The sequence below is a fragment of the Drosophila pseudoobscura genome, chromosome 2 (genome assembly GCF_009870125.1).
Source record: "Drosophila pseudoobscura strain MV-25-SWS-2005 chromosome 2, UCI_Dpse_MV25, whole genome shotgun sequence".
NCBI classification, from domain to species: domain Eukaryota; kingdom Metazoa; phylum Arthropoda; class Insecta; order Diptera; family Drosophilidae; genus Drosophila; species Drosophila pseudoobscura.
This window is the reverse complement of record NC_046679.1, coordinates 4,035,846-4,058,185: the sequence shown is the minus strand read 5'-3', so window position 1 is coordinate 4,058,185 and position 22,340 is coordinate 4,035,846. Positions and strand designations below refer to the sequence as shown.

The window sequence follows — 22,340 nt, the reverse complement described above, 5'->3', positions numbered from 1 at the left end:
AAGTGGACAGACTTAGGCCCCATCCATCTACGCAGCATAATCGCATTTCGAAACTCCCCAACAACTGAGCAACTGTCCAAAAGTCCAACCCAAAAGCAACGACAACAACGTTAGGGTACGCACGATACGAGTAATGTTAATGCGTCAGAAAAAATATTTCAAATTTTCGGTAGAGCTTGAAGTGCTTTTTTTTCGGCGGAATACCCTGAAAACAAGTAGTGTTATCTATTTTAGAAGTTTGTGATACAGTAGAGGAAATATTTCCCACACTCTAGGGCATAAGATATAAGATCTGTGTGTATATAAAAACTAAATGGTTTTTGGTAAAACTCAAGATATATGCCAAGGATACCAGGATCCAATAAAAGGATGCTCGTACTTGAGTAAACTACTGTAGGATAGTACCGATAGTATAGGAATATTGCCATGGGAAGGCTATCAAATGCTTACAGAAAAGGCTCTTTTAGCAGTATAATTTCATTATTCATCTATCTACCTCTCACATTTACTTAAATTATATCCAAATCGAAAAACTATATCATATTTCTGCCCTTGTTAGAGTATTCGAAGCAACGAGTGGGGCCCAAAAGCTAAGCTTTGCTCCATCGCAACCCAAACGAACATGTTGGATCCAACCTGAGCTCCGCTTTTGGCTGCTCCGCTTGCTACTAGGCCACGGCGATGTCTTGCAAAAGCTCAAATGCTTAACGGTTGTCGTCGAGGTAGCACGCGAATTTGAATTGCCGTGAAAGAAACCAAACGAAACGAAAGAGTCGTAGAGTGGTAGAGTGGAAGAGTGGAAGAGTGAAGAGAAAAGTGTCCGCCCCGAGAGAGTTTTCAAAGTGCTGCTCGTGGCCGTAGAAATTCAAAGTGAAAACCAAATTTGGCACAAAGTTTGTTCAACAAAATCCCAGTGTATTGGTGTGAGTGAAATTGTGAAAATATCTGCAGAGTCGCAGTCGTAGCGCCCGCTAACCATCTGTGCACCTGGATTAAAGCACACCGCAGCGCCCCCCAGCACCCAAACAGAAATTGAAACCGAAACTGAAACCAATCAAATAATTTCACTTTTTATTGGATTAACCGCCGCCGAGAAGACCTCTCATCTCATCTCTAGCTTAGATTAAACAGGTTTGTGCCCCAGTCGAGACGCAGTCGAGCCGCAGAGGAGCTAATTGGCTAATAGAAACCGAAACTCAGATCGTAGCTTTATGGCTGTCTCGTAAACGTGTCAAAGGTGCAGTCAAATATTTGTTTAGCCACAGACCACAATTGAATCATTCAGTTAGGCCTACCCCACACACATGAAATAACATACTGAGAGTCTCCGTCGGCAGGTGTGTCTCAGAACTATGGAATGTCCAAAATGTGTAATTCCATGCTTGAAAACTCCGAAAATTTAAGGACCCTGCATAAACCCCTGCATAAAGTAATACAGCAAATTTTTGTCTTGAACTCCTTGATAATGGATATTGAAAGACTCCTTTTAATTTTTCATCGAAATTTTAATCGATAAATCGGTTTCAACTGTTATTTTATCAAAAACCATGCTGTACTCTGATATCCAATGAAGTACTTTGAAAATTTATAGCAAACTATTGAGAAATACTACATTAATATCTTATTTTTAATCAAAACAATAGGAGAGCATCTGAAAAATGGTAGTTTGTATAAATTTTTAATCGATATATTCGATATATTTGCGATGAAAAAGGAGTTTATAGCAAATTACAGTAAAATTCATAGTTTTTGGTTTAAAAACAACCTCAATTCTGCAATTGAATCTTGCAAAAACTCTTTAATTCAATTTCAATCATGTTTCCGATGAAGTACCGGCCATATTATGAACAAATATCAAAAGCTGACATGCTTCGGAAAGTACAATTTTCTTTGTATCGTACACTTTTGTTACGCACCTTACTTTTACACTCACCCATGGCGCTAATTTCATACTCAAGGTGAACTCTTGGCATTTGCCAGAGATCGCATCGCATCGGATCGCATATTCTCAAAGCTGACACTCGAAAACTGGAATGAATGAGTTAAGCTGTCCAAATATACATACATGACTACATATTTACATATTTACGTATCGAATTTTTGCGCATTACGAAATTATGTCAGGCCCCGGTACTACGAGTATGACGATGTACTGCGAGTACACTCTGAGTAATGTACGCTTTGGGCCCACACTCAAGAGTTCGACACGCTCTCGGTGTTTAAAACGGGCTCTTAAAGAAGTAACGACATTAACTGCGCAAGACCTGGCCAAAAACCGCTAGCCGTAAGACCGAAAAAAACACATTTCGCAACTGAAAATAACTGTAGCAGAAAAGCCAACCACAAATAAAGAATAAAAGAAAAGAGTTTTGCAAAGGGAGTACAAGAGTACTCGACTACAAAGTGGAGCAGCAAAAGAGGGTTCTTTGGAGGAAAGATTGATCGGATTATAGGAGGCTTGACACCCGAAATGCAATCGAAAATCTCTCGGATGCCATGGTCAAAAGGGAAAATGATTCAAATGCTCAAAGCAAATGAAAAATTGATCGGATTATTGGATTAACAACATTCCCCACTGCACCCATAAGCCAATCTTAAAGCTCTCATTGCCACAGAGTGGCCACCCAATCCGTTGCTTCTCGCTAACATTTGACCCTATTGCACCAATCATTTAACTTTACACTCTACTTGCTGTGGGCCTGGCCAAGCATGTCAGGCAGGGTCAACTCCGCGTCAAGGGCCCAGACCCACCTTCGAACTCCCCGCCGCCAGCCATTCGCCATTAGCCATTAGCCACACTTGCCTCAATGACAAACAATAAGCGCGTTAGTACCTGCTTAAGCGGGGCTTAAACCAGAGGTTTTTGCATTTGCGGTGAAATCTTTTGGAAATTAACTGGCGTTCGAGGCGCGCCTAAGTTTTGGCCCAAGTTCAAGCCAGCAACGGGGCTTTCCTTTTGCATTTCATTTTGCTGTTGGCTCTAGAGTGAAAATATGTATGTTTCCACGGGCAAACACTGGCCTCGTTTGGCCAGAGAACCGAACCCATTCAACAGCCAAACCAGCCAAAAAAAAAATAGAAAAAATAAACTCCAGTTTTTGGTTTTTCCCGTCAGTTCCGTGTTGAAATTTCATTGTGGATTGTGGATTGCGGATTGGCCAGGTGTTTGCCAAGTTTTCATGTTTTTGGCCAAATTGCAAAAGGCGGCCAATGGTAATTTATCCCATGATTCATCGAACGAACAGCAGACAACAATTTTCACCCAAAACGAAAAAAGAGAAAAGTGATTTTCTTCGTAGTGGAAGCTCAATATACTCTTATGCATAAATCCTTTAAGTTGGCTGAAAATATTGGAATACCTTTAGGGATTTATCCTAAACAAGACTGATATAAAGTTCCAATAAAAGTAATGGAATTGTGATGGCAAAAATATGATGGTTTGAAGATTAATTTCGAGGTAAAAACAAAGCTTTTTTGGCTATAAACTCTGGGTGCTGATCAAGAAAATATATATTTTTTATGGAAAGGAAATGCATCATTTTATTAAAGTGAAAATCTCAGATGAAAATCATAGGACCCTCTTGAAAGTTATAACAAATTAACGAAAGACTTAAGCGGCAAACTCTTTCTGCTCCTCACTTTTGGAGGCTCATTTGCGGCGTCTTTTTTTTTTTGAATGCTGACCAACGCATTATATAATGTGGCAGGCCTAATGAGGGAAAAGTTATCCTCCATTGTCATTAAAGGTGGAAAAGGTGAGGCTGTTGAGTGGAGATGGATGCCAGATAACGATCCCAAATCTGAGACATTTTCAATGGACCGGAAAACCCGCACACACACACACACCCAGACTCATACACTCATGCGCAAAAAGTGAATTTTAAAAGAAAACAACAAAATAAATAAAACTAAATGATGGTGAACAGAAAAAATGTTAACTGGTTGGCGATGTTTCGGGCTGCCTTTTGCCGATTGCCGTTGTTTCTGTTGCCAAAGTGAAAGCGCAGCGGCGCGGCGTCAGCGTCAGCGTCGAAGTCTGCGCAGATTAATCACCCGGCATACAGTAGGGGAGCTTTCCTTCCCCCCCTCCACCGCTCCACCGCTCCATATGTTAGCGGATTCCATAAGTTCGTGACCCCCTCTGAACCCGAAGCGAACGCACAGTCAATGCCTCGCCACTCTTCCCAAAAATGTTACGCAATGGAAACGCTTTGAATTCTTTGTGCCCCGCCCGCCCCAAAAGCAGATGCAAATGTATGCCACAAAGCCGCCACAAACAAAATCGAGACACCACGAGTCCCAGCCCAGCCCAGCCCAGCCCAGTTGATAGTGAAAGTGCTGTATGGTCTATGGAACGAGCAGATAAACGAGTATATTGTATATGGAAATTTGTGGATTTCTCAGGGGCCTCGCATCGTGTGACGTCAAACGTGACGTGCCACCACATTACTCACGCATGGCACTCTCTCTCTTACTCTTTCTCTGACTCTTTCTCTGTATCTCTGTCTCTTTTCATGCTGCAGCTGCCACACACACGCACAACCGAAAACAGGAAATCTCTCGTATTTTTTGGCAACTTTTTTTTTGTGGATGCCTGAATATGGCGCACTATGATCAACGTTGGCTGAAACTCTTCTCCTGCTGCCTGCTGCTTGCAACGCTTTTGGTCCTCCTGCCCGTCACACCCGCAGCAGCCAAGCGGACAAATGGTGAGTATTCTCTTTCTCCCTCTCCGGGGGGAATTTTTGGTGGAGTCAACGACTTGTTCTTTTTCGGGAGCAGAAGGGGCCCAGAATCATCAGTCTCCAGTCATTGAACTCTTTTTGCAGTGTGGTTTTTGCGAATGTTGCAGATGCATCATTAGCCCACACACGGGTGGAGTGTGGGGAAATTCGTGTGGAGCTCAGGCATTAAAGTAGGTGCTAAATATAGCACGCCATGGCATCATTAAAAAGTGCTTAGAGACCAGGCCTAAAGCACTCACGTACTCGGTACGCCAAAAACCGTTAAGACTCTGGTCTAGAGCAAAAGGGAAACAAAGGCGAAAAGAAACTCGGGTTCTGCGGCTCCTACAGCAGCTGCTGCTGCAAAACAGTGTGTCAGTCGGTCAGGCTAGGGCACACAGACCACAGACCACAGACGCCAGACCGCAACCCGCATGAAGTGGAGCTCCGAGTACGTACAGGGGGCACTGCCACATAAGTGCCAGTTTTTTTTGTCTTTGATTTCGTTTTCGTTACGCTTCTGTCTGCCTTGATTCTGGTTTTTTTTTCCTGCCGAACGGAAACCCAAACGAAAGACTCAAGCGACAAACTTGATTTCTGGCTTAATGGTGAGAATAAAAGACGTACGTCCCTCCGTCTGTCCATCTGCTCTAGAGCTCTCTTGGAGACCGTTGTTTTTGTCGCTTTGATTATTTTCATCATAGACCGAATGCCGAACGCCAGCTTTAATTGCCTTTGGCTTTTGTTTTGTTGCTTTTCATTCATGAAAAACATTTTCATTTTACTTTTTTTTTGACTCCAAATTGATGGCCGGACATGGGTACGAGAGGTGCTGCCAAAAAAATAAAACTTTCATTCAATTTCTAGCGAAATTTCCAGAAAAAAAAGAAAGACAACAAAACCCACAAAAAATGATGTGACTTTCGGCAGATGGAAGATCCGAAGCAAGCCGGATGTGCGCTTCGAAAATGAAAAGAAATCTCTGATTAAACAGAAATTACCACAGAGCCCTCACTGGGTTGTACTTAACATATGTAATACCCTCAAATTGCTCACAGAGATATACCTCTGTACACATTCGTGGAAGGGGAAACAAATCTCCTAAAAGTTGAGCGATTAAGAGGACCTATGGCATATGCACTCTTAGATACCTATGGGTATAGATTGCTACAGGTTGAGATATAGGAAGTATGCCCCTTAATGCATTCGACAATTGCATAAGATGCCTTCAAATGTATTTTCGTATTGAAAGTGCATAGGAAGTGACCAGGCCACCATTGACGCAACATAAATGGGTCTGTCTCTGTCGCAACCCCAAAGGCAGTGTTGCATGGAGGAGGAGGGGGTAATGGGGGTGGATAATACCCACTTTAATTGCGTAATCGCTCACTGGGCAGAGACCAGAGAGACAATGGGGCCTGAGGCTTGAGGCTGCCTGCCTCTTATGGTGCAGAATGCTCGTAGCATCCAAACAACCCAATCCGAATGCCATTTGAAGCGAATTGCTTATACGCCTCGTGGACACAGGCGATCAACCTGTCCTCAACAGAGCTTCACCCTCCCCCCTGCTCACCTGAGCTCTCCTCTGACCTCCTCCTCTCTATTCGTAGCTCTCTTCACCTCGCTGCTCGCATACTAAACGCGAAGCTATGCCGCTGCTGGCCCTGAGACGAGCCACAAAAATGAAACTACAAAAGCAACAATTAAAACAGCAACAAGAAAGGGAGGCAAACTTCGTATGTCGAAGGGTTTGATACCCTAAATACCCTACGGACTCCGCTATGAGTCTACATGGAATTCTGTTTGGAATATCAGAGACGTTTTTGCTCATAGACTTTCCTTTTTTTCCCCCGATCGAATAATAATGGATATTTTGATGTCTTAAATTCTTTTTAGATTCGATTATCTTTCGAAAAGAAGGCTTGTTTTGTTTGTGCTTTCCAAACATCCTCTAAAAACAGATGATACCCTCTTAAAGGGTATCAAAAATAGCAACAATTCGAGCAATGCCGCCGTCGTTCAATTTCATTTTGTATAATTAATTTCAATTTTGCAGTTTTTTTATGGTTTCTTTGAGGTTTTGTTTTTTTTTTTCATGTGGGTTCGCGCACGCGTCACGCAAAGAAATAAAAAGTGAAATTGTCGTGACTCCGTGGTTTGGGATTCGGCAGTTGAATAACACGAAAGTATGTCAAAAAACCCTTCACCCTTTCTTCTTCGTTTTTCACAGCGAATCTTACGGCCTGCCAGCATCTGAGGAGATCGGAGACGCGACGCGCCAAGGCCCTGCAGCCGGTGGGGGCATCATCCGTACGGATACCACGCTGCCAGAAGAACGGAGACTTTGATACGATTCAGTGCAGCAATGAGCGGGCTGGAGAGGATTGCTGGTGCATCGATAAGTACGGCGTTGAGTTGCCCGGCAGTCGGAATGAGACGCGATCGGGTGTCCGCTGTGCCGAGCCGGAGAATTGCACGGCCTCCGCGTGCCGCATGTTCTGTCCGTCCGGATTCGCCAGGGATCTGGAGACTGGTTGCTCCGTGTGCCGCTGTCGGGACCCGTGCGACGGCCTGGAGTGCCCTAACGGACAAACGTGTCAGCTGCAGGAAGTGCAATGCAAATCAGAGCCATGTCCGCCGCTTCCCACGTGCAAGAAGGCCCGCTCTTTGGCCAACTACTGTCCCGCCGGACTCCCCCTCTCCATCGATGACAGTGTGAGGCCCTTCCTCTGTGGAGTGGATTCGGGCAAGCCCCAGTGTCCACCGCTCTACCAGTGCATGGTGGAGTCGGGCAACGACTACGGCGTGTGCTGTCCCAGTGCCCTGACCTTCCAGAAACCCGGCCGCTGTCCGGCTCCGGACCAAACAAAGTACACGGAAAGGACAGGCTACATGTGTGGATCGCCATGTAGCCACGATCTGGAGTGCCGCAACCTGGAGAAGTGCTGCTTCACGAAGGGATGCCAATTCAATTGCCAGCAGCCCGGAAATGTGACAGGCTGCCACCAGGCCAAGGCCCTTGCGGACATCCTCTCGATCAACGAGCGCGAGGGCCGTGGCTATGTGCCCGACTGTAATGGCCCCGGCGGACAGTTCTCCCCGAGACAGTGCTCGAGGAACGGCCTTGTCTGCTGGTGCGTGGATCCACGCACGGGTCACAAGATCAAGGAGACCATGGGAGCGGCCATGAATGTGAATTGCGACGGTTGGGAGAATATGATCAGTAGATCCTACGCGAGGAGTTTCCAGATGGAGCAGTGCGACACCAACATCTGTGCGGCTGTCTGCGAATACGGATTCAAGGTGAGCAAGGGATGCATTTCCTCTAACCCATTCCTGACACCGACTCTCCCTCTTCTCTCCCCCGTAGAACGATCACAACGGGTGCCCCACCTGCGAATGCTCAGAGCCCTGCGAGGGCTTCAAGTGCTCCATGGGCTCCCACTGCGAGGTGGCCACCGATCCGCTCTGCGAGTCCGGGTCCTCCCTGTGCGCCTCTTGGCCTGTGTGCAAGCCCGATCTGGCCTACTCCAATCCCTGCGATGTGGGCACGCCCCTGTCCGATACGGCCACGGGCGAGGTGATGTACTGCTTCGAAGAGGAGCAGCGTCAGGGACGCAGCTTCCAGCCCACGGCCTTCTTTGAGCCAGAGCCCGAGGCGCTGACGAAGCAGGGTCGTGCCATGAGCAACCGCATCATGTGTCCGGCGGAGTACAAGTGCACGAAGCTCCATCGAGAGACGGAGAGCGTCTGCTGTCCGCTGCCGGAACAGACCACAGCCCCAGAAGATGCAGCAGGAGCTCGTCAGCAAAGCAGTAAGTATATCCCTCCTTATCCTCTAAAGAAGATAAATCTCATATTGGTTTCCTTCTTTGAAGTGTGCGAATATCTTCGGGACTTCTCGGAGCGCATGGAGGGCACCGAGGAGGGCATGCAGCTGGCTGTTCCATCGCCTCGCTGCAACGACGATGGCGACTACAGGGGACGCCAGTGCCAGCTGCGAACGATCCGTGTGACCAGAGCCGAACAGCGCAAGATCCTCGAGGAGAACACCATCCGCCGCATGAGAATGCTCCTGGCCACCGCCCCCAAGCGGACACGTCGCGATGCAGAGGCTGTACTGAAGCTGTACCGCGTGGAGGATAGTGCCCTCAAAGTGCAGGTGGCGGCTCCCGTGATGGGCCGCAGTGCCAAGGTCATCGATGTGGGGGCCGACCGGCAGCAGGGACTCGGACAGCTGTTCGAAACGGAGTTCAAGAAGGTGGCCTCGGCCGCCAAGCGTCCGCTAGAGTCCGAGGATGATCTCGTCGAAATGGAGGTGGAACAGTGCTGGTGCGTGGACAGCTTTGGCACGGAGATACCCCGCTCGAGGGGATTCAATGTCAGTGACGACACTTGCCAGCAGCTGCGGGAGGAACTGGACTGCCTGGATCTCACCTGCCGCATGGGCTGCGAGTACGGGTTCGCTTTGGATCCGGACACCCGCTGTCCGGCCTGCCAGTGCCGCGATCCCTGCGAGAACGTTAGCTGCGGCCAGGGCAAGGAGTGCCGCATCGTGGACGTAAGCTGCGAGGGCGAGTACTGTCCCCCGGTGCCTGCCTGTCTGCCCCGGAAGCCCGGTCAATGCCCGTACCTGGTGCCACCGGGACCCGATAATCTGGATGCCAATACGTGTGCCTATGAATGCCGCACCGATGCCCACTGCGAGGGATCGCGTCGCTGCTGCTCCAACGGCTGTGGAACGCAGTGTGTGGAGCCGCAACTGAAGACCGCCTGCCAGCACCTGCAGGGGATCCAGCTGCATCAGAGCTCAGAGCTAGGGATACCCGCCCGCCAGATGTCCGTGGCACAGTGCGATCTGAAGAGCGGCAAGTGGGAGCAGGTCCAGTGCTCCCCCGACGGCCACTGCTGGTGCGTGGATGAACAGGGAGGGGCTATGCCCGGCACCAGAGTGAAATCTCCGGCGACACCGGCCTGCCAGGTGAACTCCAGCTTCGCCTGTGCCCCACTGAGTCCCAAGTGCAGCCTCACCTGCGAGAGCGGCTACCAGGTGGATGCCCAGGGCTGTGCCACCTGCCAGTGCCGCAGCTTCTGCGACGAGGTGAGCTGCGCCAGCGACGAGGAGTGCCAGCTGATCAGCGTCGAGTGCGTGGACAGTCCCTGCCCCAAGATGCCCATCTGTGTGCCGCGCCGTGCCTCCGTCTGCCCGGAGGGGAATCCGCTGCAGCAGGGCGACCTGGATGTGAGCTGCGGGCCCCACAACGAGCACGAGGCCTGTCCCACCACCCACTCGTGTCAGTTGAACCCCGTGAGCAATCGCGGTGTCTGCTGCTCCAAGACGCGCGACGTCTGCTTTGAATCGATGGACAGCGTGTGCCTCTCCAGCAGCACGTCGACGAGAAACAGCACCCGCTATCGATTCAGTCCGAAGGTCAACAAATGTGTGGCCGTGACTATCGATGCAGAGGCGCCAGCCTGTCAGACAAAGAATCTATTCCACAATGAGCTCGCCTGCAATTCGGTTTGTCCAGGTAGGGCAATCCTTTCTCTGCAAATATTGCCGGAATAATTCCAATGGTATTCTCTCTGTTTCAGTTCTTACCCAATGCGAACGCCTGAAGCTAAAGAACAGCCTGGCTGCCCAGCGCACTGGACACTCTTCGGTGTGGTTCCAGCCCCGTTGCGATCCCATCACAGGCCACTGGAGCCCCGTCCAATGTTTGGGCAAACAGCCGCAGCCATCAGCCATTAGACCGCCCCAAACGGAGATCGTGAGTCGCGCCTTTGCCAGCAGCAGCAAGACCGTGGTGGAGGAGGAGACTGCTGCCAGCCCGTATGGCGTTTGCTGGTGTGCGGACAAGAAGGGAGCCCCACTGAAGGGCACTCTCACCCGAGAGATCGAACCCATCTGCAATAGCCGCCAGGCACGCAATCGCAAGAACTTTGACATGGGTGATCCGCTCATGGAGCAGCTGATTGGACAACTGACCCAGCTCAATGATGTGGCCAGCGAGGATCTTGACTTTGAGGAGCTGGAAGCCAAGATACTGCCAGCCGCGACGGCCAGTGCGGCCGAGTCCAGTGTGACCGAACGGGTCCTGGAGTTGGCCAATTCCCTGCTCGACTCGCAGCTGTCCGTGGAGCAGCCCGCCCTGAAGCCCATGCAGCTGAAGACCACCCGCTGCCGGGCTCTGGCCAACACGGCCACCTTTCCCGTGAGCTGTGACGAGGCGGGCGCCTTCCGGCCGCTGCAGTGCAACGGACGCAGCTGCTGGTGCGTCGATGCGGCCGGCAATCAGCTTCAGGCCACCCATGTCTTTGGGGTCGGCGATCGACGGTGCACCCATGTGCCCATCGAGGCGGTGTCCATCGAGCTGCACATGACCAACAGCAGCGGGCGGAGTGTGAGGAATGCCTACGACACCATTCGCATGGAACTGCAGCAGCTGCTGGGCGAAGCCGTGGAGAATCTCCGCGTCCAGGAGAACTTTGATGGCTCCGCCATCGTGCGCTTCGAGCTGCACAACGAGTCCAAGGTGGATCTGGCCTTTGCTATCGAATCGGCCATCACGGCGGGCGAGTTCCATTTGGCTGGCGGCCACTTCCGGCCGGATCTGACGCGTTCGCACTTTGTGCACCGCAGTGCTGCTCCGGCCGTGGCCCAGGCAGCCACCGCCCAAGACGAGTCCATCCAGCTGGTGCTGTTCATCATGGCCACCAGCTCGGCCTTCCTGGTCAGCGTGTTCGTCGTCTATGTGATGCTGAAGCGTGGCAGGAGCAGCAAAGCGATGCACTCCTCCTATCCGCACGGCGACAAGGCTGTGGACTACTCGGCCCCCATATTTGTGCTGGCGGCCAGCGGGATGGAACCCCATGGCATGGAGAGTATTAAGGGGGCCAAGGCGTAGGGCTGTTAGGCTCTTTTTGGTTGTTAAGATACATCTACATCTAGATCTATATCTAAATCAATTTGTACATAAAAATAACAGAGATCAGAGCTTAGGATTTACCTTTAGGGCGGGTTAGATTTTCTTTCATTCTGGCCCGCGACTAAGCCAAACGGGTAGCCCCCACTATCGCTAACTTATCGAATATGTTCTAGAACCCTAAGACGATTAATTTATGAATAAAGCTTTAAAATCGAACATATTTTTGTATTCACATTTGATGGATAAGATAATTCAGATACATTTCTACTAGTAATTATCTACTCTTTCACATTTCAATGGAATATTCCTGTGGCTATGCTTCCTTGACAAAGTTAAATTAACAATGGATCTGCGATACTTATTAAAACCCATAAAACAGACGGAAACAGTCGCGAAATTGATCCCATTCTGAGGAAAGCATGAAGGAAGCAACACCGACTAGTTCATAAATTCTTGAAAAGAAAGGAACTCAAAACAATGAACGAACTGTGTATCTAAGTAAGATACAAATTAGAGAATTAGAGACATATATGTACAACACATGTATCTCATTCTGTGTTGAAACAACTCATCCTAGTTGACTCAGAGCTCCATAAAGCCATAGGCAATACATCGATTATACCGAATACTTTCTAAAAATTAGGAAACTCTTAGTTCCATGAACCCATAAACCCCCTTCTAAAAGGAAACCCTTCTAGTTGTCAGCAAACAAGTTTTGATTTTTAATGTTTAATAATACACATTGCGCGTACTCGTATTTGTATAATCGTATAATGATCGATGATCGTTATCATTACGGTGATTAGCTTCATGAAACGTACGTCTATCTTTCGTACAACTTTAATCCATATTCAATTCAATTTTGGCTTCATTTCTCGTGCAATTCGAACTCAGTTTTGTTTTGCATTTCGCATTTGTATAATTGTGTGTGTGAGTAACTATAGGTATATTTAATCTGTTCTTCATATGTATGTCGTATATGTGTGTAGTATGTGTATATTATATATCAATATCGTAGCTTTATGCTAAACCACAAGCGCCAGGCCATAAAGAGAAACCTGAACAGCTCTTATTCTCTCTCTTTGTTTTTTTTTTTGTTAATTAATATTCTAAAAAAATTGTAAGAGCTCTCCTCTCGGATAGAAAAATGCAATACTCATAGGGTTACAATTGGAAAGTTCTTTTGATTAGTGTGTGGTTTTCTCTTTTAGAAAAATGCATTGCTTATTTGTGTAGATCGGTTTGATTAAGAGTAAAACTTAAGAGTTAGACTGTGAATGTTAGAAAGTGTAATGTTCTACCCAAGAAGACTTCGGTTTCCATCAACAATATTGAGCAAATCGGGAATACTTTTTACTGTTGCGCGGCTTAAGCTATATAGTGTTTTTTTCTTTGTTTTTGCATGCAATTCAAACATTTTTACTATCGTAAAACTCGTGTATTGTATTGTAACGTATTGTGTGCAATATCATCGCTAAACTTTGGGATGAATGAGTGGTCGAATGATTGATGGATGGGTGGGGCATTGCCCGGAAGTTTTCTCTCGATTTTTCACTCTAATATTTGGTTACTTTTGTTAGTTGCTATTCATCATAAATAAATGGTTTGTTTGTTTTTTTTGTGTATAAATCTTATAAAAGAACAAAAGGGTTAGCGGCCCAGTGCCCCACAATAATGACGCAGAAATTTGGCCGTAAAATGTAAAATGTACGTATAACAAATGAATCAGGAATCAGAAATCCGGAATCAGAAGGAGCTGCTGCTGCCAGGGATGGACTGATAGGATTGAGTTTTTGGATTTTGGACTTTTCTGGACATCATCTCAACTTCATTTACTGCGCCTGGGATGCCTACTTGGCAGCTCCGCCGGCTGCTCCATTGTTGTTCCGATTGTTGTTTTGGTTGTTGTTCGCATTCCGGAAGCCGCCGAACGGTATCGATGCCCGCTGATCCTCCATGCGTCCGCTCTGCACCTTCATGATCAGCGAGAAGAAGTCCTCATCGGGCACCGTGGCCCCACGTCCGGCCTGTCCACCGGCCTCGGGGGCCTGCGGCTGTGGTGCCTCCGCATCCATTGTCACATTTGGACGCGGCAATTCCGAGCGCTGCTCCTCCAGCCTTGAGCCCTGGCAACGCATCAGCATGTCGAGGAAAGCCTCATCCGGCTGCGCCGCGGTGGTGGCGCTCCTGGTCAGCGGCGGATGGGCCATGGCACTTGCATTGCCCGATGATGGCGACTTCAGGCCAGGCAGATTCGTGGGGTCCACAAACAGAGAATTCTGCTGCACCAGCGGCTTTCGCGTGGCTCCTCCTGTGGCAGCTCCAGCCACAGGCGGACCATTTAGATTGATCTTGATTGAGCAGCGCTGGTCGTCCATGCGCTTTGACTGTGATCGCGATAACATCTCGAAGAAGTCATCGTCTTTGGCCTTTGTATTCTTGTTGGCAGCAGACGCTGCCCTCTGCTTCTCCTCGTGCAAGCGCTTGCCATCCGGCGTGATTTTAATCAGATCCAATTGCTCCATGCTCTGGCGACGCACGCGTATCTGAAGAGGAAGGTCAAATCGTGTTTAAGGAAAGCTTATCACCTTTTTTTCCCACTCACCATTCGCCCCTGCGAGTTCTCTGATCCGTCCGACTGATGTGAGTGATCCGAGGCACTCGAACGCTCATCCTCTGTGGGACTTCGCTCGGTTTCTGGGAGGCCCAGAAGCTTGCGCAAATCTGAGATGTTTACACGAGCCGTGCTCTCGCCCACGGGGTCGTGCAGCTCTTTGGCCAACTGTAGATGCGATTCGGCATACTGCAGCGATCGCTCATTGTTGCCCATGGCAGAGTGGGCATTGCCCAGGGACCAGCAGGCGCGGGCCTCGCCAATGCGATCGCCCAGCTCCTGGGCAATGGCCAAATGTCGATTGTGGAACTCCACGGCTGTGTTGAATTCGTGGAGCAGGGTGTAGGTGTTCCCGAGACTGTAGCATGACTGGGCCTCCACCTCGCGTTCGCCCAGCTCTACGGCCAGGGCCAGGGTGCGACGATAGTGCTCGGCGGCGTCCTCGAATTGCCCCAGGAAGATGTGAGAGTTGCCCAGGTTGCTGTTGGCCCTGCGCTCGGCTGCCCGATCGCCAAACTCTCTGGCGATGCGCAGCCGCTCCTGGTGATGCTCGATGGCCGCCTGAAAATCGCCGAGGAGGTAGTACGTGTTCCCCAAATTCCCGCACGCCCTGCCCTGGGCACCGCGATCTCCCAGATCGCGCATTAGCTTGAGGTTCTCCTGGTAGAACTCCACGGCCTTGGCCAGGGCCTCCTTCACATCCTCGCCGAACTTTCCAGGATTCCGCTGTCCCATGTGCTTGCCCTTGGCGTGGTAGACGTTGCCGAGATTGTAGAGGGCTCTTCCCTCGGAGAGGCGGTCGCCCAGCTGACGGGCGAGGGTCAGGTGTCGCTCACAACATATTGCCGCCTCGTCGAAGCGGCCCATCACCTTCAGGGTGTTGCCGAGATTCCCGGACGACTTGGCCTCGCCCAGTTTGTCGTTCATGGATTTGGCCAGCGTCAGGTCGTGCTTGTGGTACTGCATGGCCTTGGAGTAGTCGCCCAGGTAGAAGTAGGCGTTGCCTAGCTGCGAGTAGATGGCTGATAAGGTGCGAAGATCCTCGGTGCCCGCCTGAATGGCGGCCTGAAAGAAGGCCACGCCTGCCCGACAGTCACCCGCCTTGCAGAGGCGCTCCCCCTCCAAGGCTAGCTCCAGGCACATGCTGGAGCCCCCATCCGAACCGAGATGTGAGTTGGAGTCGTGGCCACCGCCAATCCCGAGCGTGGATACGTTTTCCGCGGACGCGGAGAGCGAGGACATGTCTGTGATGTGATGCTACTGATGCGACGATCTCAAAATTAGGGAGTTGTCCACTTTACACTTGCTTCCCCGGGGCACACACAATGGCTGCAGGTCTTTAGCGGGCACCTTACACAAGCGGAGAGAGTTTGGGCCCGATATTCAGAGTCGAAATTGCTATAATTAATATCTTTTGTACCGTTTTGGGCAAATTATTTCGTTAATTTCATTCTGATTCACTTTTTAGTGTGGCCAAAGTTTGAAGTGTTGTTTATGTATGAAAAGAGTGATTTTATCAAAGTCGTGACAGCATAAAACGCCGTACAGTACTTTTATGGCATTCTGCAGCTCCAAAAAGCGGACACTTTTTGTTTAAAGTATACAGTGAAACTTAATCGAATAAAATTATGTGGGCAGGGCTGAGGGTTCTAACTAGGCAGTAATATCCGTAATATAAAAATCGAGGAATATTCATGATGAAACATTAAAAATTCCATAGTATATTTACGGTATATTTTGAAAAAAAAAATACGGTTTATTTCGGTATATTTCTGAGGGTCAGACCGTATATCCAATCGACAATCACACCGGACGCCATCTTCTTTTCCACGCAACGCCGCAAAAAAAAATATATATATATTATAAATATAAGAATATTTGTGTTCGAAATTGTGCTCGAAATTGTATAAATTTGCGGTAATTGTTTTAACCAATTATAGAGCGTGTCGGTTTTTAACTAAAAATGAGCACACCGCCGCCAGATATACTTTCGACTGCGACGGGCAGAGCGTCATCCTCAGCAGCCAATGGCAGCAGCAGCCGTGGCGGTGATAAGGAGCGCTCCCGTTCCAAAGACCGCAGCCGCGACAAGGAGAAGGACAAGGAGCGTGACAAGAAGCGAAGGTGAGTGTAGGCCACATTTAGCCGTGCTGTGCTGTTATGTAACTAACACGTTGCCTCGCACAGAGACCGGGACAGTAAGGACCGAGACAGTCGCCGGCGGGATAGCCGCGACAGGGAGCGCGAACCACGCGACAGAGATCGTGACCGCGATCGTGACAGGGAGCGTGAGCGCGATCGTGATCGCGATTCCCGGACGAATCGCAGCCGGTCCAGGAATAATGAGGACTTCGACAGACGCCGGAAGCGTTCCCGCAGCAGGGATCGAAGTGACCGCAGCGATCGCAAGCGGGATCGTGACCGTGACTCGCGGTCCAGGCGCAGCAATTCTCGTGGCGGTCGCGACGACTTCGGTCGGAGTAACCGGCGGCGGTCACGCAGTCGCAGCTACGAGCGGCGGAGGAATGATCGGGGGGGCAGGGATCAGCAGAGAAACAGTCGCGAGAGGGGCAGCCGTGAGCGAACCCATGTGAACCCCTTCGACACGTCCAATAATCGCAGCTCGATGAACCGTGAGCAGGAACCGCGTATACCCTCGTTATTTGACCGGCCGCAGCACGCGCTGGACACGATTCGGGAGGAGCCGCGCGAATCGCGATTCGATCTCTCGCAGACCCTGCAGGAGCTGATGGGCAACGCGGGTGGCAACAAGGGATTCGCCTCGTTCTTCAACAATCAAAACAGCAATGACTCAATGAGCAATGGTGCCCTGGACAATCCATGTAAGTGCCCATAGTTTAAGTTTCTCGAATCATTGAATAACTTTCGTAACTTCTGAATCCTGCAGTTGACAGCGCAGCGGAACGGAAGCGCAAGCGCAAATCCCGATGGGGCGGCACCGAGAACGACAAGACTTTCATACCGGGAATGCCCACCATTCTTCCCTCCACGCTAGACCCCGCCCAGCAGGAGGCCTACTTAGGTAAAGCCAACCTTCATGCTGCCTCCGAGCGGCTCATTTTCGTAGCTCATTTCGAAACTAAGTTAGCTCGTAAGCACTGCGTAACTAGATTCTAAGTCTAATGACAAAAACAAATTAAGGATGAGCAGAAAACAGAATAGTCGTCGATAGAGCGATCCACGAATCAAAGACGTGCAGACGGGGACGTGCAGCTGCCAGAGAGAGCGTAAAACCACAACCTAAATAAGAGTCAAACATCCACAACAAATTGCATTGAGCGAACTATAATAATCTCTCGTTCTCTTTTTGAAGGGGATTCCGGCGTGCCACACACAAACGATACGAAACGAAACGACGTGTTCCAAAAACGGCTAGAATACATATAATACTTGCAGAGATTAATCAAAACCCAACCCCAAATCCAACTCCAACTCAATTAATCAATTAATTTGCTTGTAACCGCTCACAGCATTTTCAGTTAGTTTAGGAACGGATACACAAATGCGATAAAAGCGCCACTCTCTAGATACCTTATCCCCACTTAATACGATATCTTTCCTCTTCTCTAGATAATCCAGCATTTGACGTTTACTAATGTCGAGGTTGCCCTCGATTTTCTTCCTTCTTTTCTAACGCCTTTTACTTACAGTTCAATTCCAAATTGAGGAGATCAGCCGCAAGCTGCGCACCGGCGATCTGGGCATTACACAGAATCCGGAAGAAAGGTTTGAACACTGTTATCTCTTTCTATCTCTCTATCCATGCTCCCACGACCAGAAAGCCAAAGAACTTGCAACACTTTCCTTCCCGATCAGAGCACCGCCAAGGGGTCTACTTGTCTGGAAGGATGCGTCGCCTGGATCTAATCTTAACATGATTTGTACAGGTTTCAGTGTAGCACTTGATGCATTTGGGGGGTGTTCACACATCAGATCCATACTCTATAGTCAGTATTTATCTAGTATTAAATTCTAAATTTCACATCATTTAAGGGGTTATATCACTCTCAATCGATACCCCATCTTGCGGAGTGGCATAGCCCCCGAAACAATTCGAAACTATTAATGGAGGCCACGGCGAACGCTAGCTAAATGTTGAACTTAACTTACAAAACCTCTAACTTTTCGGGTGAAGGAGTGAATATTTAGTATATCCCGAAGGTTCAAGAGAGGAGGGACTGCTTGGAGGAGGCTAACCTTTGTAGCTGTTTTTGTTGAAATGTTTTTGTGTAATGATAATAATGAAACTCTTCAAGGGATTTTCCGATTTTAGAGACAGCGATCAAATCGTTGATTGATTGGCTGATTGATTCGATTCCCAGCAGCAAAATGTAAATCGTAAGCAAAAAGCGCCTGGCAACAAATCGGAATAGAACTCTACATGATAATAAATTCCAACTCTTTTTCTCTTCCACCAAAGCGAATTTCGAATTTCTGCTAAAGAAATCCATGAGAAACTTTTACAGAAGCTCCAGCCAGATCCGATCTGATCCGATCCGATCCGATCCGTATAGGCCGCAACCGAATCGAACGAATTAATCGAAATTCTTCTTTTCTCAATTCCCCAGCGAATAATCTCTTTCTGCTAATCAAAACTTTGCTAATGAAACCACTTGATTAATGAATTCTGATTTGCAACTTACAGCATACGATATATACGACATAAACGTTAATTCTTAGTAGTAATTACGATAAGATCATTAAGTCTAGCTCCAAGAATCAATCCTCTAGCATAGTCGAAACAGCGCAGTCTCAACAGAACCGTCTCCTTTCTTCTGCTCTGCTCACCCACAGATCTCCATCGCCCGAGCCCATCTACAGTTCTGATGGCAAGCGCCTGAATACACGCGAGTTCCGCTACAGAAAGCGGCTGGAGGAGCAGCGTCACCAGCTGATTGTCAAGATGCAGGCCGTGAATCCAGAGTTCAAGCCGCCAGCGGATTACAAGTAAGTCGAGCGTGTATGTCCTTTTGGCATCGGTATTTCTTATATCGTTTTTTCAGGCCGCCTGTGACCCGAGTCAGCGACAAGGTGTTGATACCGCAAGAACAGCATCCAGACATCAATTTCGTGGGCCTGCTGATCGGTCCGCGCGGCAACACGCTCAAGGCTATGGAGAAGGATACGGGGGCCAAGATCATTATACGCGGCAAGGGATCGGTGAAGGAGGGCAAAGTGGGACGCAAGGATGGCCAACCGTTGCCGGGCGAAGATGAGCCGCTGCATGCGTTCATTACGGCTCCCAATCCGGAAGCGGTGAGGAAGGCTGTGGACAAGATCAAGGATGTAATACGTCAGGGCATTGAGGTGCCGGAGGGGCACAACGATCTCCGTCGCATGCAGCTCCGCGAGCTGGCCCAGCTCAATGGAACGTTGCGGGAGAACGACATACTGCGCTGCACGTGCGGATCCACGGACCACAAGTCCTGGCAGTGCCCCGACAAGCCCATTATCACCAACACCATTGTGTGCACCTCCTGCGGCGGCACCGGACACTTGACCAAGGACTGTCGCAACAAGCGACCTGGTTCGGGCGCCCCGGGCATGGCCTGTGAGGATTCGCAGGCCAAGATTGACGAGGAGTACATGAGTCTGATGGCCGAGCTGGGCGAGGGTCCACCGCCGTCAGCGGCCAAGCCAGAGCCACCGGCCGCTCCTCAGCTGCATCGAGCGAGCTACAGCATCTTTGACAAGAAGCCCTCGCAGATGCAGGCCATCCAGTCACCACCTAGCTCCTCGTCCCGTGATCACCAGCGCGATCTGGGCGGATGGGGAGCAGCGGCGCATGAGCATGGCATGGGAATGGAGCATGGTATGGGAATGGAGCACAATATGGGAATGGAGCATGGCATGGGGGGCATGGAACAGCACAATCTGGGCATGGACCTTGGCATTGGCATGGGCATGGATCACGGGATGTCCTCATATGTTCCGGCCCCGCCCGGTGCACAGGCCACGCCGCCAATGCCGCCACCCTTGATGCCGTGGATGAGCGCTCCGCAGCCGCCGCCACCAGCCACCGAGCCGATGAATCCACCCATACCAGGCACATTGCCACCGCTCATACCGCCGCCACCGGGCACCAGTGCACCGCCCATGCCGCCTTGGGGTAGTGGCTACAGCGGCTGGGGGGGCGGCTATGCGCCGCCTCCACCACCTCCCTGTGGCCCACCACCCCCAGCCTTGAGCCTGTCACAGCCGCCACCACCGCCGCCGCCATCCATCTGACCACCTCTCCCGGAGCCCTAGAGCTTCCAATAAATTGTACATCCAATGACGACAGTCCTCGACCGTGTGTGATTGTCCCTGCAATCAATTAATATACACCCCCTTTGACTTTTTGCTTACTTTACAACATAATCGAGATGGCCCTACAAAACTAATTTGTATTTTATGATGCTTCAATAAAGGACGCAATTATTATACTACCGGATCGGAGATTTCATCGAGGAAACGAAGGAATGGATTCTATCGATTCCTTTTCTTTATTAGTGGAGTCTTTTGTGTGTGTTTGTGGTGAATGTTAAGGTAGAAAATATCTTGAATAAGGCCTACAATCTTAGTAAATTTAACCGTGCTTGGAGAAGTACTGTTTGGAATCCTCCACATCGGGCTTGATGGTGGCCGGATTTGTCTTGGGATTCCAATTGGCCGGGCACACCTCGCCGTGCTGCTCCACGAACTGGAAGGCCTTGATCAAACGCAGAACCTCATCCACAGAGCGGCCGACGGGCAAATCGTTGATCGAGTACTGACGCAGAATGCCATTGGGATCGATTATGAAGGTGCCGCGCAGCGAGATGCCCTCCTTCTCCAGCAACACATCGTAGTCGGCCGAGATGGTCTTGGTCAGATCGGAGAGGAGCGGATAGTTCAACTGGCCCACGCCTCCGTTCTTGCGGTCCACATTGCACCAGGTGAGATGGCTGAAGTGCGAGTCGACCGACACGCCCAGAACCTCAGCGTTGATGTCCTGGAACTCCTTAATGCGTTCACTAAATGCAACGATTTCGGTGGGGCAAACAAATGTGCTGCATGCGGAAGGAGTCAAAGGTTACATGTGGCTGATAAGCGACAATGACAAGCGTCTTTTTGTACGTACAAGTCCAACGGATAGAAGAACAGCACCAGATATTTGCCTCTGTAGTCCTCTAGCTTGACCTCTTGGAAGCTATTTCCCAGCACGGCCAATCCCTTGAAGTCCGGAGCCGGCTGCTGCACGCGAACGGTGCATAATGGAGCAGCTACGGGGGAAAAAATGCCAGTCATACACTGAATACGAATGTTGTGGGTACTGTACTCACTCTGATGCAGGAGGCGGGCGGCCTGTTTCTGCTGGCCCAGAATGCTCTTGCCAAGCAATGGCACCTGAAATGCATAATAAATAGATAAGTACGTTTTATTCGAGTCAAAGTTGACGCCGGCCCCATTTCATTACGTAATCGCAGGGGCATGTTTTTGGAATTTCATGGTCTTTCGCTGCTCCACTTACGTTACGAATCAATGCGCGTCCGATGAAAGACATCTTAGTTTGCAATCCACACAAAAAGTAATTTAATTCGCTTTACTAAAGTTAGTAAAGTTAAGTATTTATTTACCGGCAATGTCCAGCTGATACCTGACCAGTGTGACCGCGATATCGATACCATATACGGTCTGACCCTCAGTAGTAATCGTTCCTATTGCTCAATCTTGATATTCCGTTGAATAATGCTGACTAACTAGATTCCTCAGTCCTGCCCACAAAGTTTTAAAATATTGATGCATATATTTTCTACAAGAATAACTACTTTTAAGTACTCCTATTAAGTGTATTTTCACTAAAACAAGGGTTAAACAAAAATGTTCAACAGTCGCAATGTTGTCACGTCACGTTGCTGGTATTTAAAGACTTGTTGGTTGTCAACCGGAGGATGGGCATTTGCATACCCTACTTCGTTGGCTATATATGAAGATACTGTTTTTCAAACTTTTTTAAAACGTAATTAATAAATCAATTTTCTTTTAGACGTATTCATGCATTTTATTAGTTTCCTGTATAAATATCTTGAT

At 49.2% G+C, this 22,340-nt stretch overlaps 4 protein-coding genes across 6 annotated transcripts; 2 read left to right on the top strand and 2 right to left on the bottom strand.

The window, feature by feature from the left end:
* Positions 1 to 649: 649 nt before the first annotated feature.
* On the top strand, positions 650 to 11,870 carry LOC4800654 (uncharacterized). Its single transcript, XM_001357850.4, has 6 exons — positions 650 to 1,131; positions 4,524 to 4,709; positions 6,955 to 8,027; positions 8,095 to 8,539; positions 8,603 to 10,255; positions 10,320 to 11,870. The coding sequence occupies exons 2-6, from the start codon at positions 4,601 to 4,603 to the stop codon at positions 11,630 to 11,632; spliced, it is 4,593 nt and encodes a 1,530-aa protein (XP_001357887.3). The 5' UTR covers positions 650 to 1,131; positions 4,524 to 4,600; the 3' UTR covers positions 11,633 to 11,870.
* A 485-nt stretch (positions 11,871 to 12,355) lies between these two features.
* On the bottom strand, positions 12,356 to 15,767 carry pins (G-protein-signaling modulator pins). Its single transcript, XM_001357849.5, has 2 exons — positions 14,259 to 15,767; positions 12,356 to 14,199 (listed from the first exon to the last, which is right to left on the bottom strand). The coding sequence occupies exons 1-2, from the start codon at positions 15,507 to 15,509 to the stop codon at positions 13,504 to 13,506; spliced, it is 1,947 nt and encodes a 648-aa protein (XP_001357886.2). The 5' UTR covers positions 15,510 to 15,767; the 3' UTR covers positions 12,356 to 13,503.
* Positions 15,768 to 16,066: 299 nt separating this feature from the next.
* Positions 16,067 to 20,716, top strand: SF1 (splicing factor 1). Of its 3 annotated transcripts, XM_001357848.4 has the most exons (6): positions 16,067 to 16,391; positions 16,455 to 17,110; positions 17,176 to 17,310; positions 17,939 to 18,014; positions 19,083 to 19,235; positions 19,292 to 20,716. In XM_001357848.4, the coding sequence occupies exons 1-6, from the start codon at positions 16,231 to 16,233 to the stop codon at positions 20,514 to 20,516; spliced, it is 2,406 nt and encodes an 801-aa protein (XP_001357885.2). In that variant the 5' UTR covers positions 16,067 to 16,230; the 3' UTR covers positions 20,517 to 20,716. The 3 variants fall into 3 exon arrangements, 2 of the variants coding, with proteins under 2 accessions (XP_001357885.2, XP_015038676.2); XR_004469973.1 differs by lacking the exon at positions 17,939 to 18,014 and having other exon boundaries at positions 19,292 to 19,432; XM_015183190.2 differs by lacking the exons at positions 16,067 to 16,391; positions 17,939 to 18,014 and having other exon boundaries at positions 16,973 to 17,110.
* Positions 20,717 to 20,721: 5 nt separating this feature from the next.
* Positions 20,722 to 21,948, bottom strand: Prx3 (Peroxiredoxin 3). The gene is made up of 4 exons (XM_001357847.4): positions 21,781 to 21,948; positions 21,593 to 21,656; positions 21,391 to 21,532; positions 20,722 to 21,319 (listed from the first exon to the last, which is right to left on the bottom strand). Exons 1-4 carry the CDS (start codon positions 21,811 to 21,813, stop codon positions 20,857 to 20,859), a joined length of 702 nt encoding a protein of 233 aa, XP_001357884.1. The 5' UTR covers positions 21,814 to 21,948; the 3' UTR covers positions 20,722 to 20,856.
* Between the last annotated feature and the right edge of the window lie 392 nt (positions 21,949 to 22,340).